We start from the raw sequence: 19,218 nt of genomic DNA, 5'->3' as shown, positions 1-19,218 counted from the left end.
TCCAACACTGTTAAACATGGTCCAACACTGTTGAACATGGTCCAACACTGTTGAACATGGTCCAACACTGTTGAACATGGTCCAACACTGTTGAACATGGTCCAACACTGTTAAACATGGTCCAACACTGTTGAACAGATGTTTAAAATAAAAATTGTCTGCCTGAGTTACAAGAAACAGGAAGCAAATCGAAGGTTATTGCTTCCATTAATAATTTTAACGAATCGGGTATAATATACCGGCACTGAAAATCGACATTTAAATGAGAATCTATTTATTTATTTTAAAGAGTGTACAACGTACAACGTGGACGTAAGATCCGTCTTCAAGAACGAAAATAAAACAGTGAGATAAAACTGTTGAACCTTAAAACTTTTAAAAACACATTTTGAACTGTGAGATAGATTTTTAAGAAAGACTCTCTAAGACACGTTTCCGAGAAACAAGGCAGTACCGAATTGAAACCCGTGTTGAAAAGAGCCGAACAAGACAGCTTCAACTTAAGACACTTCTCCGAATCTATTTTCCGAAATGTTGAGAGGAGTGTGTGTGGTTGAGTTTCGCGGTGATAGGTTCCGTTGCACCAGGTAGGATTTCTGTTTGCAGCGGGGTGGAGCGCGAGGATGAGGTGTACAGCGCGCGTCAGCTGGCAGCCCGTGACACCGAGGAGAGCCTCGTGAAGCAGGAGAAGGTGGTCTCGAGCGTGGTCAACGAGGCCAACGTGGACGAGACGGTGAACGACCAACGACCCGCTGCTACCACGAAGCTTTGTCTTCAAGTTCACGTGACCGGCAGCAACAGCGACAACAACGACTACCAAACAGGCGTGGAGGAACCGGCGATCGAGCCGATTCACACCGAGTATAAGAGCGAGGATCTCCCACGGGAACCGATCGCTGTCGCTCTAGATCCGACGAAACCTTTGACAGTGACCACCTCCACGTTCAGAGCAGCGGCTCCCAAGGGGGAAAAGGAGCCGGAAGGTCTTCAGGACGGCTCGCGGAAGGATAACACCTTCCCGAGACCGGTCCGCGACGCAGAGAAATCGTTCGTCGGCGTGCAAGCGCTCAAAGAGTCGCTCGAGGAGTCGCTCAAGGAGAACGACCAGCCGAAACGGAAGCTGCGGCCCAGTCGGCGAACCACCCCCTTCATCTTCCAGGTATCCTTCACTCTTCTTCAGCTATCGATCCCCTTTTCAATCTTCTAAAGCCGGGTTCGCCTGTAAAGCGGGAGAATTGATTTCAACATTTTTTCCCTAGAAAACTATTACTTATAGAAATTTTGTTATTTTATCGGGACAAAGATAAATTCGAAAACCAGAGAAAACAATTTTCTAATTATCTTTTTATCACTGTTATATCAAGTTCAGTAATTGTTATTCTCTTTAGCTCCCGATTTCTAGGGGATTAAGGGGACTAGTATCTTCTTATGGGGAATTTTCCTAGTTAGGCTAGTTGGATCCTGGTGAAAATTCCATGTAGTCCGGGCATAATTAGGGGAGTTTAAGTCATCGTTTCGAGAACAGTGAATTTGCTTGTGAAACAGAAATGTTTAAACTTTGGCGAAGCTTATGTCGATTTTTGTTCGTTCTTGCCTGAGCAGACTGTACTTTGCGAATTTTTATCTTGGAAACTGGCTGTCCGATCGACTTGATTCTTTTTTTATATTAAACAGGAAAGTTCAATCCACTCTCACAATTTTTGTCATTCAGATATTTTATTCGGTTCTATGGAAAACTATTTTGTAAGTTCGTTACTCCGGGGCAGAAGCAGATTGATTTACTGTTGTTGTTCATCGTTTCAGGGCAAGCCGGCATTGGTATACAATCCTAAGCCCGTTGTTCGCACCGACAGACCTCAAACAGTCACCAGACAGTTGTTCGTGCCAATTTCCACGCAACAACAACCGCCGCAGCAGCAGCAGCAACAACAACCACAACAAGAACAGATCACTTGCAGACCACCGCCGCAAACTGCAACAGCGAGCATCTTCGCGCCTCGTACCGAGGACATGAACAAGGGCTTCTTGACGTTCAGCGAGGATCAACCAGGCCTTACCAGTGGGTGTCATGCGTTGTTCTTCCTTCCTCAATTGCTCTGGGAACCGTTCGATTATGTCAGTGTTTTCCTTTTTAAATCGACAAATCTTGAAAGTCAAAAATCGATTGTGCTCGTGGAAAGGATCATCCTGAGACAGAGCTGATCTTGTAGTAGAGACCTTGAAGAACGCGGTCCCATTTTTCAAAAAATTTTACAACTCTAATCAATACTCCTGGAAGATAACAAAATTCGATGTTCTACATTTCGCGAACAAATTCGAAGCCATAAAGGGACCGCCTCTCCCTTCCCATTGACCGTATCCAATTTCACGGAAAATCGAGCCATCGATTCCCCATAACTATACTCTCCACTCATGCCTAGTCTTCTCCGAAACCGACCGCACCGCGGCTTCCCCTTTTCCTCGAAGATTCGCGCAAACCGCAATGTAGCACGTCGAGCGGAAGAACCCGCGACACGTGACTCGATCGCGATAACGTCTTCAAACGACCGTAGCGGAAGAGGGGTCGGAGGCGATGGAGGAGGAATAAATAGTCTCTCGGTAAATCTCGGCGTCTCGACGATGGGAGCGGCGCTGACATAATCTATCGGTTCCGGAAGCGACGACAACAGTACAATAAAGACGACGCTCTCGATCGAAATCTGCTGACCGCGACGCTTGTGCGTCCCTTCTTCTTCTTCTTGTGTTGCAGTGTTGAAGGACGAGCCGGAGGACCTGACGCATCTAGCGCCCACACCTGGCGACGTCTGCGTCCCCCTGGAGGACACGCCTTTCCTATCCGACATGCTCGACGAGTTCATCCTCGGCACCGACAACTATTGTCCCCTGCTCAGCCCGAGCGCCGGTCTGACCACGGAACTGCGCTCCACGGATTTCGGCGATCCCCTCAAGGACACCGACCTCGGTGACACCAGGAACAAGGGACTGGGAGAGTCCCTCGCTGATAGCGATCCCTTCATGTATGGTGATTCGCCCGGCAGCCCGTGCAGCATCGACCCCAACTCCGTGTCGCCCACCCTCGTCAAATACCGACGAGTATGATCTTGGACTTACTTGGGGAATTGTTGTGCCGATGGTGGCAGAGTTTTTCAGTCTCCTAGAATTTTAACGAATTTTATAAATATTGCCAGCAATGTACACGTTCACACTCAATACAGTGATTTCTCTATATGTGTCGCCAAGGTCTGGACGATACATGACGCCGGCAAGACCCGTGTTGTTGACATATATCGGGAATTCACTGTACGTTGATCTAATAGTCCATGTTTGAATCTAAGCGAACAATTTGTTGACTTTTGTACAAAGTCACATGACGCTTGATGTGTTAACTGCAAGATCACCTAACTCTGCCACCATAAATGCTACCTACACAGGTTCGCATTGCAACGTACTGGCTAGTTTAGAAGGACGGGCTAATAATGAATCAATTAGATTGTGTACAAGTTTTGATTGGATATCGTTCATGCGAAGTCCATAGTAATGTGTGTTATTTTCGCAGAGTCCAGAAAGAAGCATAGACTCCCTGGGCAGCCCGACAGGTGGCAGCGGTGCTGAAGGTCTATCCGAAGACGAGATGCTGATGCTAGGCCTCAGCGATAGCATAGCAGACGATGAATTAGCATTGAGAGCTCCCTATATACCTATGTCAGACCAAGACGAGGCGTTAGATCTACTGATCAGCGACGACATGGTTATGTGGAGTCCGCCACAGATCACGGAAAAGAGCTGTCCAAAATGGTACATGGCTTAATCCTGCGTTAGGCTTGTACAATGATCATTTCTTTGCAACCATACGATGAGAAATAATTCTATTGAAAAACGGTCACTGAATTAAAATCATGTACGAACCTTGCCTTTTTCTAGCTCTTTGTCACAAATGTCACATTGCCATTGTCCGCACCATAGTATGGTACCAGATAATTTCATCGATTCGAATGTCTTCGGTAACGTCTGAAGCCGCATTAGAATCATCTGTTAATAACCAACAAATTTATAAGGACACGAAGAATAGGATATTCATAACATCATTTCATAGATACAATAGCGTCTGAGAAGCTGGACATCTTCAATACTCCACGCAAAATATCCAGACTGTAGTGCTCCTAATTCAATGACCAAGGGTTGTAATTCATCTCACAGACAAAATATCAAGATATTTAAAAACGCACGTCCTCCCTATCAAGCAACCCTAATCGCCACTGACATTTCCAGGATGCTAGACGAAAAGGACCAGAGGATGTCAGACTCGAGTCTAGCGCAGCTTCTGAAAACGGACCAGGTAGTGTCCAGAAAATACAACGACCACGGTGGCGGTCTAGTAAATCCGGTACAGGTGCTGGGCCAAATCCCCAGGAAAAGTGAGTACTCCATACTCACGTGTCCACCTTTCGCGGAACCTCTTCTAACCACCTCCGTTTCCACAGATACTGGCCTCGAAATAAGCCACTGGTCCACGAAGCTGGACAGACCTAACAAACGGATCCACACCGCCTCGCTGGAAACGGGGACCGAGAACAAGAGGATCAAGTGCGACAATCAGGGTCGCCGTAGCAGTCCCCTGGGACTGGAGGAGCATCTGCTGGGCAAGCAGCAGCCGTCCATGCCTAGGAAGCCTGTGGGCATGGGCGGCAGCCAGCTGCTGCGCCGACTGGTGTCCCAGCAGACGGTGCAGAGGAGCACAGGCGGCTACCAGGGCGACTGTTTCAACGGCAACCCTAGGAGAAACGATGTCAGGGACTTCGGGATCGAGGAGGGCGAGGGAGACAGCGGGGGCGGCGGTTGCGAGGGCGGGGGTGGCGGGGATGGGGCTCAAAGGAACGCGGAGAGGACCTCGACAGGGTGCAACAGCGTGCTGATGAACCTACTGGTGTCCGGATGCGACGTGAGTGCGGGATACGTGTGCTTCGCGAAACCGAAGCCCTCGAAGAGCATTGCGAGCACGTGAGCCGAAGGAGCGGACCGGTGGATTGCCTCTGTTTCTCTCTCTCACTCTCACTCTCTTTCTCTCTCACTTAATCTCTGACACACTCTCTATGTCTCTCTTTGTCTACGTCCGGTGTCCACAGAGTCCCGGTTTAAATGTACACACGCTATCGGATCCTCCGAGTAGCTGAAATGCCATGCTGCGGAAGAATGTGGTAGGGTAGCAAGGGCTAGATAGCGTGATGATCAGCCTTTTAGAACCTTGAACAGTCCTGTGAAGGTCTCATTTCAATCTTGAAAGGAAGAACCATGCTTGATATTCGTTTATGAAGAGATACTACTGTTCGTCGTATTTCTGTGGCCTTGAAATGTGTGGTCTAGGTCAATGTTCTGAGCAACTTTTTTCCGTGGATATATGGGCCTCTGCTTGTACGAGAATTTTTCAAAAATATATTTGATACTACACGTGATGTTGTCAATGTCTGATCGAGATTTGGCGACATGTTTTAAGGTCATTGAAATGGTGGAGAGCAACTACTTGTAAATAATTATCATAAGTGCTTCAGACGAATATTTTTATGGTATTAAGGCAGATATATATTGCTGATAATTGTTTGATCTTGATTGAGGACCTTGGAAAGTCCTGTGAAGGTCACATGCAATTTTTTAAATAGAATTCTATGTTTTTTTTTAATTATGTATTCTTATCATTGACATTGAATTGTTTTAAAGACTTAATGGACCTTTGACGTCTCCAGATTTTGATAATACTTTTAGAGAACGTAGTTCTCCGAGAGCCATCATATCGGAAGCTATTCGTGTTAGAGAAACGATTTATATAGCTAAATCGTGTATTTTTAAATTAGGGACCCAACTGCATAACTCCATTATAAATATTTTAAATTGTTTAAAAAATACATGAAAGAAACACTTGTTTCACTTACAATAGAAGTAGATCATTATTGGAAACAGGTATTTAGTATCATAGACAAGATTTATCGAATTTTTATCGTACATTTCTAATACTTACAATAACACTTTTTTGTTCATTTTAGAAGATTGGAACATTAACACAGCATTAAATTTGTTTCTATACAATAAGTTACCGAACATTTAACATTTAACATAGTGTGCGTGAAATGGAAAATTCATATACAATGACAATATTCTCGGTGGGGTGAAACTTTTGGTATTCGAGTTAAAATAATATCAACTGCAAAGTGGTTGATAACAGTTTATGCAATATACAAGTGTAAGTAGTAAAAACAGTTCAACCTCATGCACAAGAATATGTAACGAAACCCGTAGAGTTCCATTTCAAATTTTGATCTTCAAAGGACCCTGCAAGGTCACCAAGCAATACTTAAAAAGATATTTATTCTCGTTTCTTGCAATATGTGTAAATAGTGTTCTCAAAACAGTTCGACCTTGCTGAAAAGAATACGTAACGAAACCCAAAGAGGGTCCCATTTTAAACTTTGAAGGTACGACGTTGAAAGGGCCTCTGCAAGGTCATCACTACCGCATTCCTCCGAAACACTATGTATTTACAATGCTCGGGGAAGTGATCTCGTGTGTACACTTAAACCGGACAAGCTGTAAACTCGTTCAGAACGAATCAGGCGTCGCGATGCATTGTAACGAACGTTGAACGTTCTCCGCTGGATTTTGTACCCTGATCTGCGTGAACCGGGATGGCTATGATCGCCCCCGTGGTCGCGTTTCTAGGTTATGTCCGCTCCGGAAGTGCTTGCGCAGGAGCTCGAGGAAGAACGGTTTGAACTCTTTTATCGAGAGCCCCGGTCGCTGGGTCCTGGGACACGATACTATATTGTTTTACAGTCTCTCTCCAACAATTGAAGAGATTCGAAAAAACGAGCATGATCGAGCGACCGAGGTGCGGGTCCCGCGAATTATACCCGCGGCATGATACACGAGATGTTTTCGTCGAGTACCGTCAGCGTCACGTTTAGAGCCACGTTATGTATTCTCTACTTTGCAAAGTATATGGAATTGTTGATTGAAGATTGTCAAGACGAAAAGGAAGAAATACATTGAACATTGAACATCGAACCACCAGTACTGCTGCGTTTCGTTTCCTCCTCTCTCATCCCTACCGCTCCATCTGTGTTGCGTTTCTTTTTTTTTTAAATTCTTGTTGTTATTGTTCGAGGATCTAGTATAGAGGATCCATAGTGTCGACGATCGTCGGTATCGTTGGTAACCGATTGATAGAGTTTACGTCGGGCTGTAAAAGAGAGCTTTGATCATTATTCTTTTTCTGTTTTTCTTTTTATTGTAGATTTTTCTTTTATTAAGATCGGTTATTATTGAACGATAACGCGCACGACGAGTTTTGAAATGTTTGTCGCGAGTATAGTAATACTGGTATTACGAGATAGGTTTATGGGGGCTTGCGGTATATTGATCGGGTGTTTGTACAGTTGGATGTTTAGTGTTTAGAGAAGATAAGTTTTGTTGATTGTAGTTTGCTGTTAGAATTATGTAACGGAAGCCTCGATGAACGTGACCTTGTTTTTTGAATGCCGGGCAAGATGCGACTGCAGCGGTACGTGATTAGATTAGTTGCTTTTTGATTTTCGAGAGTATCCTATTTTTCCTGCTATTCGGACGAAACGCAGCACGCTTGAGTGGCAGTTCAATTAATTTCATTCTCGTTACTAACGAGCACTGGGAGTGGCTGGTTTGTATTACATTGGTGTTCGACGCATTGGATATTGTTTAAATAAACTTATGGCCGTAATGTTTGTCAATATAAATACCGTCGCATTTGGCGAGACTTGTAGACTCATTTCTACTAAAAAATATTTATGTAGATCATTCAGTTGAATTGTAAAAAATTGTCAGAGTTCAACGATTGTCTTGTTCTCTTCAATTATTACTTAAACATTTTGAAATATTTACAATGGTACAAAAATATATGTAATTCTATTCAGACGAGTCTGCAGAATCATTCCATGCAAAAACATTTGTCTATCTTTTGCAACTTGGGTGTAAAAAATTGTCAATGTTCAAAAAGCATCCAAGAGGACTGGTACTCGACGAAAATCTCGCTCGCTTTAAAAATCGTTTAAGCACTTTCCGCAAATTAAAATGAATAAATAAATATCATCGCATTTTATAGCGATGCTATTACAGTTGTGTAAAAAATGTTATCGTGTAATAAAATCTGACTAGTCAAGCGTAACTAGTTAAAAAGTGTGGAACAGCATACTAATTTTGATTGTATATTGCAGGAGAACTTGATGGAGTCTCGCAACGTGCCCATAGCGATTTCAAAAAGCATGACGACGCCATTGTCCGTCAAACTGGAGAACCAAATGGTGCCTCAGTGTCCTCCTTCAGGAGGATCAATAGAATCGTACGATCAGTTGAGCCCGGAATCGAGCAAACGACTATCCGGAACCTTCATCAGTGAAGGATCATTGGTTTTACCCTCTTCGACGATGATGAACTTCGAACATTTCGATTACGATCCGAGCATGTCGACTAGCGGGCTGCTACTGGTGCAACCGGACTTGTTCGGGACCCTCCTGGACCGAGAGCTCGTTTAAGAGACCTTAAAAATTCGACGAGAACCGCCGAATAAAAATGCAATGTCTACACCTCACGATTAGGCTGTGGATCTTCTTTAATTTTATGAAAATAACAAATTACTGAGTCTCCTTTTTCATTGAAATTAACGCTTTACCTACAGGAAGTATTTGGATAGTACTTCTAAATTATGGTATGTCAAAGAGTAGTTCAGTAATCTTCTTTTTTCGTAAAACATAATTCCCCAAGAAATGATTTCATTATGTTCTCATTGAAGTGGTTGGTTTAAATTCTTTTCAAAGAATCTATTGAATGATCCTCAGTTGTAGATTTATGGAAGTTATTAAATAATTGTTTAATTCCTCCGGTAGGTAATATGTTAATTTAGTCGCAAATGAAATGGGACATTTATTAAGTTTTTGATGATGTCTCAATGTATTCTATTTAGAAAATCCACGGTCTAATCACGATTGTTCCATATCGCGGGCATTCGACGCTGAAACTATCAACCAATCGAAACGACCAATTCGTAATTGCCTTATAGAGATGGTGGTAGCTTTCTTAAGAAATTGATTAGTTATAAATCGAATTAGTTGACTCGTTCACTTCCATAGAAAATATTAGAAATTAATTTCGCGTGGCTTTGAGATAATTCTTAAATTATTAATTAGTCTAACATAAATTGCCAGATCATTTACATATATTATACAATTATACATGCTTGCATTCAATGACTTTGTTCACGTAATGAAATTAGGGCTGGGTAAAATATTATTTCAGGTACTAAATACTAAGATAGCTTATTTTATTTAGAGTTATTAAGATGATTCGTGAGTTTATGTTACCCATTGAGCTTTCGTTAAGATCCGCAGCGCCTTGTAAACGCGAGAGTTTTCGAAACGGTGAATTTAATTTTGCGATGAAATTAATGTGGTTGATTGGTTCGATAGTTCCAGTGTTAGGATGGCGGATCTTATTTTGTAGATGAACGTAGATGATCCAGAGACAGAAATTGTCCATTGATAATCCCGCACACGCCGTTTCGGTTCGAGAACAGGGCGATTCGATGATCCATTGATCGCGCGATGAAAGTGCCAATGCATTTTTTAGGAAGCTATAGTTGTTAGGTGGCCGCCGATGGAAAACGGTCCTCGTTACATTTCGTTTAGACAATTTCGAGCCTGTTCGGTGTCGAACTGTGGATCTTTAGACACTCGTAGAAATTTTTGTAAGATTCCTTTTTCTTTTATTATTAATGGACACGGAAGAGAATTTTGTTTAATTGTTTTCTTTAGTAACAATTTTTTTGTATTTTTCTCTGACATTGTACAAAGCCGTGAGAACGAGGAGACTCGAGAACATATTTCTCGAAATTGTAAATTTACAGAAATTTAGGTTTGCATAAAGATCTGCAGTCTGCTAGTAGCATTAGGTTGTTGTATACGCAATGTCCAATTTTTAATTATAACTTCATAATTTGACAGATGATAAATATGACTTTTGAGAAAAACGTTTTATAAAATACCAAAAAGATGAACATCAGAATTTATATAACAGACGTTTTGCTGTGAGATGACGCATTATACATCCAAAATCTTGTGAGAATTTTTTGAAGGATATTTTTTGCTATGAACTGTTTTATAAAGTAATGAAAGATCCATCGAAGGTTCTATAACAGATTCTGTGCTTTTGTAAAATATTAAAAAGTAAACATTGAAGCTCGTGGAACAGATTCAATGCTTCAAGGTGGTTCGCTATACATTTAGAATCGTGTGAGAATTTTTTGAGGTAAGTCTTTACAGTCCACTATTTTCTTAAACAATAAAAAGCCAACATCGAAGTTTGTACATCAGGTTCTGTGCTTTCATAAAATCGTAAAAGATGAACACAAGCTGAAGCAGATTTTGCTTCAAGTTGATTACATGTTCAGTGACTCGTGAGAATTGTTTAGGGTCGCGCGTTACAATATTGACGTAAAAAAAATCGGACATTTCATGTTTAACAACCTGACGCTGTTCCGCGTCGACAGCAATCGCATTTAGGGCCAACCACGCGTTTTCAGAGCGATTGTCTCGTTCGTGTATGATAATACGGATCGGGATCAGAGGAAACAGTTATCGGGAATGATGCGGAATCGCAACGGAAACGCATGGCCACCGATTTCCATATCATGGCGGCCACAGACGAAACCAGCCGCGACACGATCGGATCTGTCGCGTGCCCCGTCGTCATTGTTGTTACTGTTTTTTATAGTTTTTAACAAGGCCAATCCCGATTATCAGTTGTTAGAAATACGTATACGTGTGCATGTAGATATATATTTATATATGTATTGTATCGCCGGGTTCGTTCCGAGACCATTTTGTTTCGATGAACGCTACATGACACGAATATATGTATACATGTAATATACACACACGTATACATATATATTTTTAATATCACTTATCGATATACAGTCACTGTAAGAGCATACTAATTTTATTAATTTTACTATCGTCTGTATTTTTACTCATGTAACACCACGAGACCATTGCTATTAATCATACCTTGTACTACACTACCCGGTACCGAGCGATGTTACCGTGGGGAAGTGAATTATGAGAAACAAATAAATAGAATTTCTACTGTCAAATCCAGTTTTTCCATTAACGATGTGACATCGTTTAAGCTTTGAAGGTATGAAGTCCAATTAGACCGACTAAATCAGTTCTTCTACAATCAATTGTGTTCTTCTCTGTACTCCTTCCATTTAGAATGCTTAATAATACCAAATCTACCCAAACAGAACGGAGAAGAATTAGTTTGTTAAAAAACCAAGGCGTTAGAACAGATTAGGTCCATAAGCTGGCAAAACGAAGACTCGTCGTCGCACGAGACAGTGGCGCCTCTTGTAGTTAAATCCGGATTCTTGTTACCAATCGGTTCTCGAGTGTACCGTTAGATAACGCTGACACACGTTACCATGTGTGATAACACCATTATGTTGTATTTTAACAGAATCTTTTCATGTAAGAAATAAAAATGAATAAATAAAGACAATGCAATAAAAAGACGTATCTGCGTATTTAATTATTGAACCGACAATTTTTCCTTACCATACTGAAAATTTTTCGAAAAATTTGGACCGTCTCCCTTGTCGTTTACCTACACTACTGAAATTTCTAAAATTTCGTGAAAATTTCGACCGTCTGCCTTGTCGTTGACTTATACTACTGAAATTTCCGAGAATTTTCGAAAATTCCGAGAATCTATTCAGTAGTACAAGTCAACGACAAGTCATACGGCCCAAATTCTCGGAAATTCAGTAGTATAGGTCAACCACAAGTCAGACGGCCGAGATTTTCGCGAAAATTTTCGTGAAATTTGAACTTTTGTATTAGGAGAACATGATATCAAAGGAGGTATCCTAAATTTCAGTAGTACAAGTCAACGTCAAGTCAGACGGCCAAAATTCTCGGAAATGTCAGTAGTACAAGTCAACGACAAGCCAGACGGTCGAGATTTTCACGAAATTTTCGGAAATTTGCGCTTTTGTATTAGGAGAACATGATATCAAAGGAGGTATCCGATTTTCAGTAGTACAAGTCAACGTCAAGTCAGACGGCCAAAATTCTCGGAAAATGTCAGTAGTACAAGTCAACGACAAGCCAGACGGTCGAGATTTTCACGACATTTTCGGAAATTTGCACTTTTGTATTAGGAGAACATGATATCAAAGGAGGTATCCGATTTTCAGTAGTACAAGTCAACGTCAAGTCAGACGGCCAAAATTCTCGGAAATGTCAGTAGTACAAGTCAACGACAAGCCAGACGGTCGAGATTTTCACGAAATTTTCGGAAAGTTGCACTTTTGTATTAGGAGAACATGATATCAAAGGAGGTATCCGAATTTCAGTAGTACAAGTCAACGTCAAGTCAGACGGCCAAAATTCTCGGAAATGTCAGTAGTACAAGTCAACGACAAGCCAGACGGTCGAGATTTTCACGAAATTTTCGGAAATTTGCGCTTTTGTATTAGGAGAACATGATATCAAAGGAGGTATCCGAATTTCAGTAGTACAAGTCAACGTCAAGTCAGACGGTCGAAATTTTCGAAATTTCAGTAATACAGGTAGACGTCAAGTCAGACGGCCGAAAAATGTCGAAATTTCAGTAATACAACTCAACGACAAGTCAGACGGTCGAGATTTTCACGAAATTTTTCTAAATTTAAGTAGTGTAAGTCAACGACTAGTCAGACGGTCGAAAGTTTCGAAAATTCAGTAGTGCAAGTCGACGTCGAGTCAGACGGTCGAAAATTTTCGGGATTTCAGTAGTGTAAGTCAACGACAAGTCAGACGCTCGAAGTTTTCGCACGAGTTAAAAAAATTTTGCTGTTCCCGAAATTTTCGGTGTCATTAATTTAATTCTAACATCGCATATTCACGACCAGTGTGGAAAAAGAAGAACTCCATTTATCTGTCTTAATTAATATTCTTTATTTCTCATAAATTAAACTACAATGTTAAACGTAAATTACCATATAAATTATCTCGTTAAACGTGTACATATACAAAATAGAATAAAATATAACTAAACATAGTTCGTATGAGCCGTTTCGCATGCAGGTCTAGCGATAGTGTACGGGTTATTGTTACTGATACCATGTGCAGCGTTAACAAGTATTTCTTTTCGTTCTGAGGATCGATCTTCATACGTTAAGGAATTGTTGCTTCAATAATTTTCGTGGTTACTTGACTCGCGAACCGGAACACGAAAATAGGGCGAAAATCGAACTGAAAACTGTTTGTGAAGGTAGCTGAAAGTTCACTCTGTATTTTCTGATTGGAAATATCGCATGAACTACGCATGTGAGCCAGGTATTCCTCGTCTATGATATTATTTGGGGACGACTTCAGGCGGTCCTCGGACAACAGATTTCATTGCAGAGGAACCACGCAACGTGTTTACGATGACAGGTCGAATACGACTGACGATCATCCACCATAAACCGCACAATACATGGGCCCGGTAAATGCCGTTTACAACTGGAGCTCTGTAAAAGCACTTTACACGACCGTGTCCTCGATGAACGTGGCTGGCCTAATCGCTGTCGTCGTTGCCATTGTCTGGGCTGTGAGGTTCGCAAGAGGCTTCGGGGATTACTTGAACCTCGTCTCTCCAGGTTAGCCTCCCAACAACCCCTAACCGCAATTATGACCATCCTTACAACGATTTAGGATAATGAATGAGTGAACAATTGTCGTAAACGTTCGAAAATTACCTATTAAAGCGAAAGTTGAGAATTTCAGAGTTTCTTTCAACCTCTTAACTGTAACCATACTCTACCATCACTAGACTGCGGATTTTATGTATTTATGAAAAGAATGAATGAACGAAATTTAAAACAGTGAAGAGATTACAAATATTTGAGGGTAATTTATTTTCAACTCTAGAACATTTTTATTTTGCATAAAGGTCCGCAGTCTAATTAATACGGTCAACTACCCGCTAACGTCCGGTTAAACGAATCAGATCAATAGCTATTAAAGCAGATCTCACCGAGTAGGTGACGGCTACGTTTGGATGTCGGTGATCATCTCGTCCGCCGTGCTGTGCTCCCCTGCCTACATCCTGGGCCTGAAATCCTGTCTCTCTTTGCGAATGGAGTCCTCCAAGGCGGACCTCGAAGAAGAGCAAAAGGTCGACGACCTGCAAAGGGTGGCGAACCGACTCCTCTTCTTCCACGTGATCGCCTGTCTGCTGTCAGGGTTCCTGGTAGCTGTGCTCAATGCTACCTATCTAGCCCTGTTGAACGGTTTCCAGCAGAAAAGTCGCGATGGTCTGATGCAGGCTATTCAGAAGTATGGCAACGACGTCACGGTGAAGGAGCGCGTCGACGCTGTGCAAACGGAGTTCGAATGTTGCGGGGACAGCGGCTACGAGGACTGGTTCCGTGTACCTTGGTTGAAGCTGGCGATCGAGGGCCCTGAACAGCGCGAAAACGGGCCTCGACTGGAAGAGCAGTGGGTATAACCGAACCAGTTATCGTTTCAATCGCTTCGCTACTTTACTATACAATAGTACAGTATTACAATGAAAACTGTGCAAAGTTCAAATGGATTCAATCTTCTCACTTCTATAATGCTTTGTGCAGGGTAGGTTTAATGTAAAAGGGATGAAGCTTCCTGGAGCTAAACGGCTTGCAAACTTTGGGGACGTGATACAGTTTGTACACTCTTCAGTGACGAATCTTTTCCCGTCTAGAAAGATTTAAAAAAAATATTTGTTAAAAGAATACGTAAAAAATGAATATGCTATTTCGAAGGGATCCATCTAGAAGGGGTTGGAACAGCCCTTAATGGGTTGATTTCAAAGTTTCTGGTGTCCCATTTGATATAATAAGGCGAAGGGTTAATGATTGACGAATAATAAGGGCTCCGATGATCCAACTTGGTCCTCCCCATTGTTCTTTGAAGATCAGCGCCCGAAGATCAAGAAGAAGAACCGCTGAACACCGCGGACGTACCCTTTTCCTGTTGCTCGAACGACATCCCGAAACCCTGTGTCCACCACGACATCCTAAACCCCAGCGCCGCGTACGACTACAACCCTAAGCACCTCACGATCGCTACTCTAGGCTGTCGATCGAAGATCATCGATAGAGCTGCGACTGTCAGGATATTTCTTTCTGGGTACCTGGCTGTCCTAACTGTCTATCAGGTAGCATCTCTAAGAAATTTTGTTGTTAGCCCTTATTTAAATCTTATTCGATTAAACGTTACAGGTGACCCTATCGTTTCTGTCCCGCCTCTTGCAAACCGCCCACTCAAACGATCTATACATAGGCCCGGGGAAGCCTCGATACCGCGTCTGGATTCTCTTCAGTCCGGAGACAACGTCCTCTGAAGCGCCGTTGGTAAAGCGAAACAGCAGTAGCTCGCAACCCAGAAAACGATCCAGTCATAAACCACCTCCCTCCCCTACCTCCTCCTCCTCCTCCTCAGAGGAAGAGGAAATAGCTCCGAAAGCGGCTCGTAAATCGAAAAGTAAGGGCAGAAAGATGTTGGACGAGATCCGCTCGAGGATCTCCTCGGCGAAGTCGAAGAGCCTGCCTCTTATCAAGTCCTCGATATCGATCGCCAACAAGCTTCGAGTTCACAGGAAGGACGTCCATTTGTCGGAGGACGAGGTTTCGTCGGAGGGGGAGCGAGGGGCGGGACGGGCTAAACGGAAGAAGGGAGAGGGAAGAGAGGAGGTCCCGAGGGAGGCTGACCGTAAACGCATTTCGGAGCACGCGACGAGGTCCGAAGTGGTTGTGAGGCGGGATTACGACTCGCCGGGCACTTCAACGGACGGTGCATCGATCACGGAGGATTTTCCACCTCCTCCTCCCCCTCCGCCCATCGCTCTGACCTTCGAAATAGAACAGGAGGACGCCAACAAGGAGAAAGTGGTCGTCAACTCGTTCGAAGAGCAGATGACTGCGAGCCAGAACTCTGGGAGACGGGTCAAGGTCTTGGAGAGGTTCGGTAGGATCGAGGGGAGGGGCGAGGAGCGGAACGACCAGGCCACGCAGCACGGGGAGAGCGGAGGCGCCGATTTTTCCAGCAGCGACCGGACTTCCGGCTCCGATCGCTCGAAGAGGGTGAAATTCAGTCCCGCGGATGTCTACGACAGATTTAGGGGCTCTCTCCAGCACACTCTGGCTAGGAGAGAGGCCGTACAGGATAGGAAGGGCTCCAGGAGGCGTGCGCAGAGAGGCAGGGGCATCGCCAGCCTCGAAGCCAGGCGGAGCAACCTTCTGGCTCGCCTCGGCTGCAAGAACGTCCCGCCCTCTTATCGTCTACTGGCGAACTTGGAGGATCGGAAGCGACCCACGATACAAACGCATCCTCCACCCACACCCCCACCCTTTCCCCAGAATCCTTGGACCGCCAACTGCAGGAAGAGACAGTGCAGCATTTGCCATCGTCCCGTTCAACGAAGCCCCGCCTCCTCTCGCGGATCAATCATCGCCACGCCCATCTCACAGGTTGCTCCACCTGTTGCCCCGTCCACAAACGACTACTTAGGGGATAGAACACGTTCCAGAGAGAATTACGTACCTTGGAATCGATCCTCCACCGCCTCGAGATCCATTCTGCGTCGGTGATGAACAGACTGCGGATCTTTATGCGAAATGAACACTTTCCGAGTCTGTCGAGAGAGATAGCAGTTAAATAGAAATGTATTCCTTCAATTGATAATTTTAATAGGTTCAGAGATGATGTAGCAACATTCTTAGATTTGTATTTACTTAGACTTTTTCGTCGCGAGCGAGTGAAATCCGCAGTCTGGAGATGGGCTGTTTTAGAGTTTAGTGAAATATTCGGTTTGATAAGCAGCTGCTAAGCGGTCGTTGGAGAGGGCGGAGAGTGGGCGGGTCTTGGAAAGGACCGCCTCTGAAGCCCCTAACGTAGCTGCTTATCAAACGCCTACTGTGAATGTCGAGGAATAAAATCAGCTTAGTCACCTGAAAATGAAAGCTACATTTGGAATTTTTTTCGAGAAAGTGGAAGACCGAGCCAGCAACTTTTCACTGGGTGTTCGTTACGTGAACTTTGAGGACTGTACAAACAATATTCTTTTTATTCTACGAAATGGCAACGCCACTTCTACATTGCATTTAGCATTATGCTGTTTTGAACGGACCTCTCAAAAAATTTTGCAAAATAAGAAAGCCAAAAATACTTTTCAACGTTTATACAAGAAAACCCTACTTTTAACCCGAATTCTTCGTTTCCTCGAAGAAAATTATCAAACAGGGGCGCTCCATCAAAGCAAAACGATGTCTAGTCTAGTATTTACAATACTTGATGGTTTATTTGCCGAGAAGTAAAATACACAGGCATTTGTTATAATGGTACTGCCGAAGAATACTTCTTAGTCTCTGTAATACATCTAGCGACAATACATCGGTACTAAAAAGAGAAAAGCTGATATTCGTTTCTTCGAGCAAAGTTCACCGTTTACCAAATACTTTACACAACTTTGTTTCGTTTTCGTTTTTTGTTTCATTATTTGTTCGGTTTCTGTTTAACAAACTCCGCCACCATGTACACGTACTAAATTCATCATTCTCTCTTTCTCTCGTACTCTCGGCGCCCGGTGTCGTTCAACGCGGGCGTCGCTTTGCACAGTCCCCGCCCATAATCGCGGCTCGCGCGACCGCTGGGCATGACGGGGGCGTGTCCGCAGCTCTGGCGGACACGCCCACCGCCGTTCGCACCCTGCAGTTCTGCACGGTGGTCCCAATCGCGGCGATTTCACGCTGCCTGGCCGCTTATCGCGATCTAGGGACGCCGGTGCACGCTCTGGATCGCTCGGAGACCGGGATCCAGGTGATCTCTCAAGGGACGTTGGCATTGATCCTCGAACGGACCATGCCGCTTCACGTCTGGTACCTTTTTTACGACTTAACCCTTTGCGATACGATTAATTTCCCGGAATGCGACTGTTTTACAAGACTGCACAAATCAAACTAAAAATATGTGACTTTAAAGTTTTAAAACAGCCACTTCGGGAGTGGCTCAATAGTTGTTGAAGGAAAAACAGTGTTGATATCAAGGTGCAAAGGGTTGGGTCCTGGGTGAGGTCTCGCGAGCGACCCCCGGGTCAATCGGGACCCCGGTCGTTCACTCTAATCTCTCATTCGCTCTGGACCTGTCTCGCTCGTCCTCATCTAGGTACGTCCTCTATCTACGTCCCTCTCTATTGCGTCTATCTACTCGCATCTCTGCGTGTCTATACAGTTTCGTGAATATGTATTTAAAGGTACAATACATATAGACCCGGAGTAGGTTCGATATGAGTTACTCGTTACGAGGGACACCTTTTTTTTTTGTAAAATAAGTACATTATATATATGTGTGTTATGTATAATATATATATATATATAATGTATAATCCTCGAATAGGCGGTGATAAATAGTAACGACGAAGTAACAATACAATATTGCTGGATCCCGTATCATATAATATATATTCAATATTTATAATAATAATAATAATAATATAACGATATTAACCGCTCGCGAGTAAAGTAGCCTTTCTCTAGCACCCGTGTCCTTTCTCTCATTCTCTCTCATACTCTCTCTCTCTCGATCTCTCTTTTTCTCCTATTAATAGAGCTACTTAAGAAAAGGGCTCACCGCGCTCGTTCATGTATGCATGTATGTTTTGTTTGCATGTATGTCGTCATATACATGTACCATATGTATACATATATATATATATTTATTTATAACTATTTATAATCGTCTCTGTGTATTCCCTTCTTTCCTCGAAAGTAAACGATTACGGTAGGCCTAACAATCTCGAGTCGCACGCATTATTTTCTCTTGCTCTTTCTCTCTTACTCATTCTCTCACTGTCTCTTTCACGCTCTCCCATTCGCTCGTTCGCTCTCCTCTCTTAGCACGTTCGTCCGGCGAAGCGTCCAAGGGCTGCAAAGCGATCCACGATTTTTCATAAGCCGCCCAGCTATCGTACACGTCGAGGAAAAAGCAAATCGAACAAGCGAAATTGAAACGGGTCGCCTAGGTTCGCATTCCGGAACGCGCAACCCTAATCGAGAGGGTCGCAGTTCCATCCGGGACACGTGTACCGGGTGTTTCTCTGGGCTGACGAGCGCACGCGAATGACAATCACAGATAAAAG

General features: G+C 43.4%; 2 protein-coding genes across 3 annotated transcripts in view; both read left to right on the top strand.

Moving 5' to 3' along the window:
* Positions 1–11,564, top strand: part of Sima (HIF-1 transcription factor component sima) — a 69,231-nt gene extending 57,667 nt beyond the window's left edge. For both annotated transcript variants that reach the window (XM_076800807.1, XM_076800809.1), the window contains exons 8-14: positions 607–1,159; positions 1,804–2,059; positions 2,750–3,093; positions 3,557–3,795; positions 4,270–4,415; positions 4,482–4,939; positions 8,238–11,564. In XM_076800807.1, the coding sequence (XP_076656922.1) occupies positions 607–1,159; positions 1,804–2,059; positions 2,750–3,093; positions 3,557–3,795; positions 4,270–4,415; positions 4,482–4,939; positions 8,238–8,555 (2,314 nt within the window). In that variant the 3' untranslated portion in view covers positions 8,556–11,564. The remainder of the gene's footprint in view (positions 1–606; positions 1,160–1,803; positions 2,060–2,749; positions 3,094–3,556; positions 3,796–4,269; positions 4,416–4,481; positions 4,940–8,237) is intronic.
* A 1,565-nt stretch (positions 11,565–13,129) lies between these two features.
* LOC143361348 (uncharacterized) lies at positions 13,130–17,177 on the top strand. Its single transcript, XM_076800684.1, has 5 exons — positions 13,130–13,702; positions 14,087–14,547; positions 14,675–14,745; positions 14,997–15,240; positions 15,305–17,177. Exons 1-5 carry the CDS (start codon positions 13,540–13,542, stop codon positions 16,670–16,672), a joined length of 2,307 nt encoding a protein of 768 aa, XP_076656799.1. The 5' UTR covers positions 13,130–13,539; the 3' UTR covers positions 16,673–17,177.
* Positions 17,178–19,218: the final 2,041 nt, after the last annotated feature.

The sequence above is a fragment of the Halictus rubicundus genome, chromosome 15 (assembly GCF_050948215.1).
Source record: "Halictus rubicundus isolate RS-2024b chromosome 15, iyHalRubi1_principal, whole genome shotgun sequence".
In the NCBI taxonomy this organism is placed as follows: Eukaryota; Metazoa; Arthropoda; class Insecta; order Hymenoptera; family Halictidae; genus Halictus; species Halictus rubicundus.
Note: the sequence above shows the minus strand (reverse complement) of the source record. Positions and strands in the feature narration are given on the sequence as shown.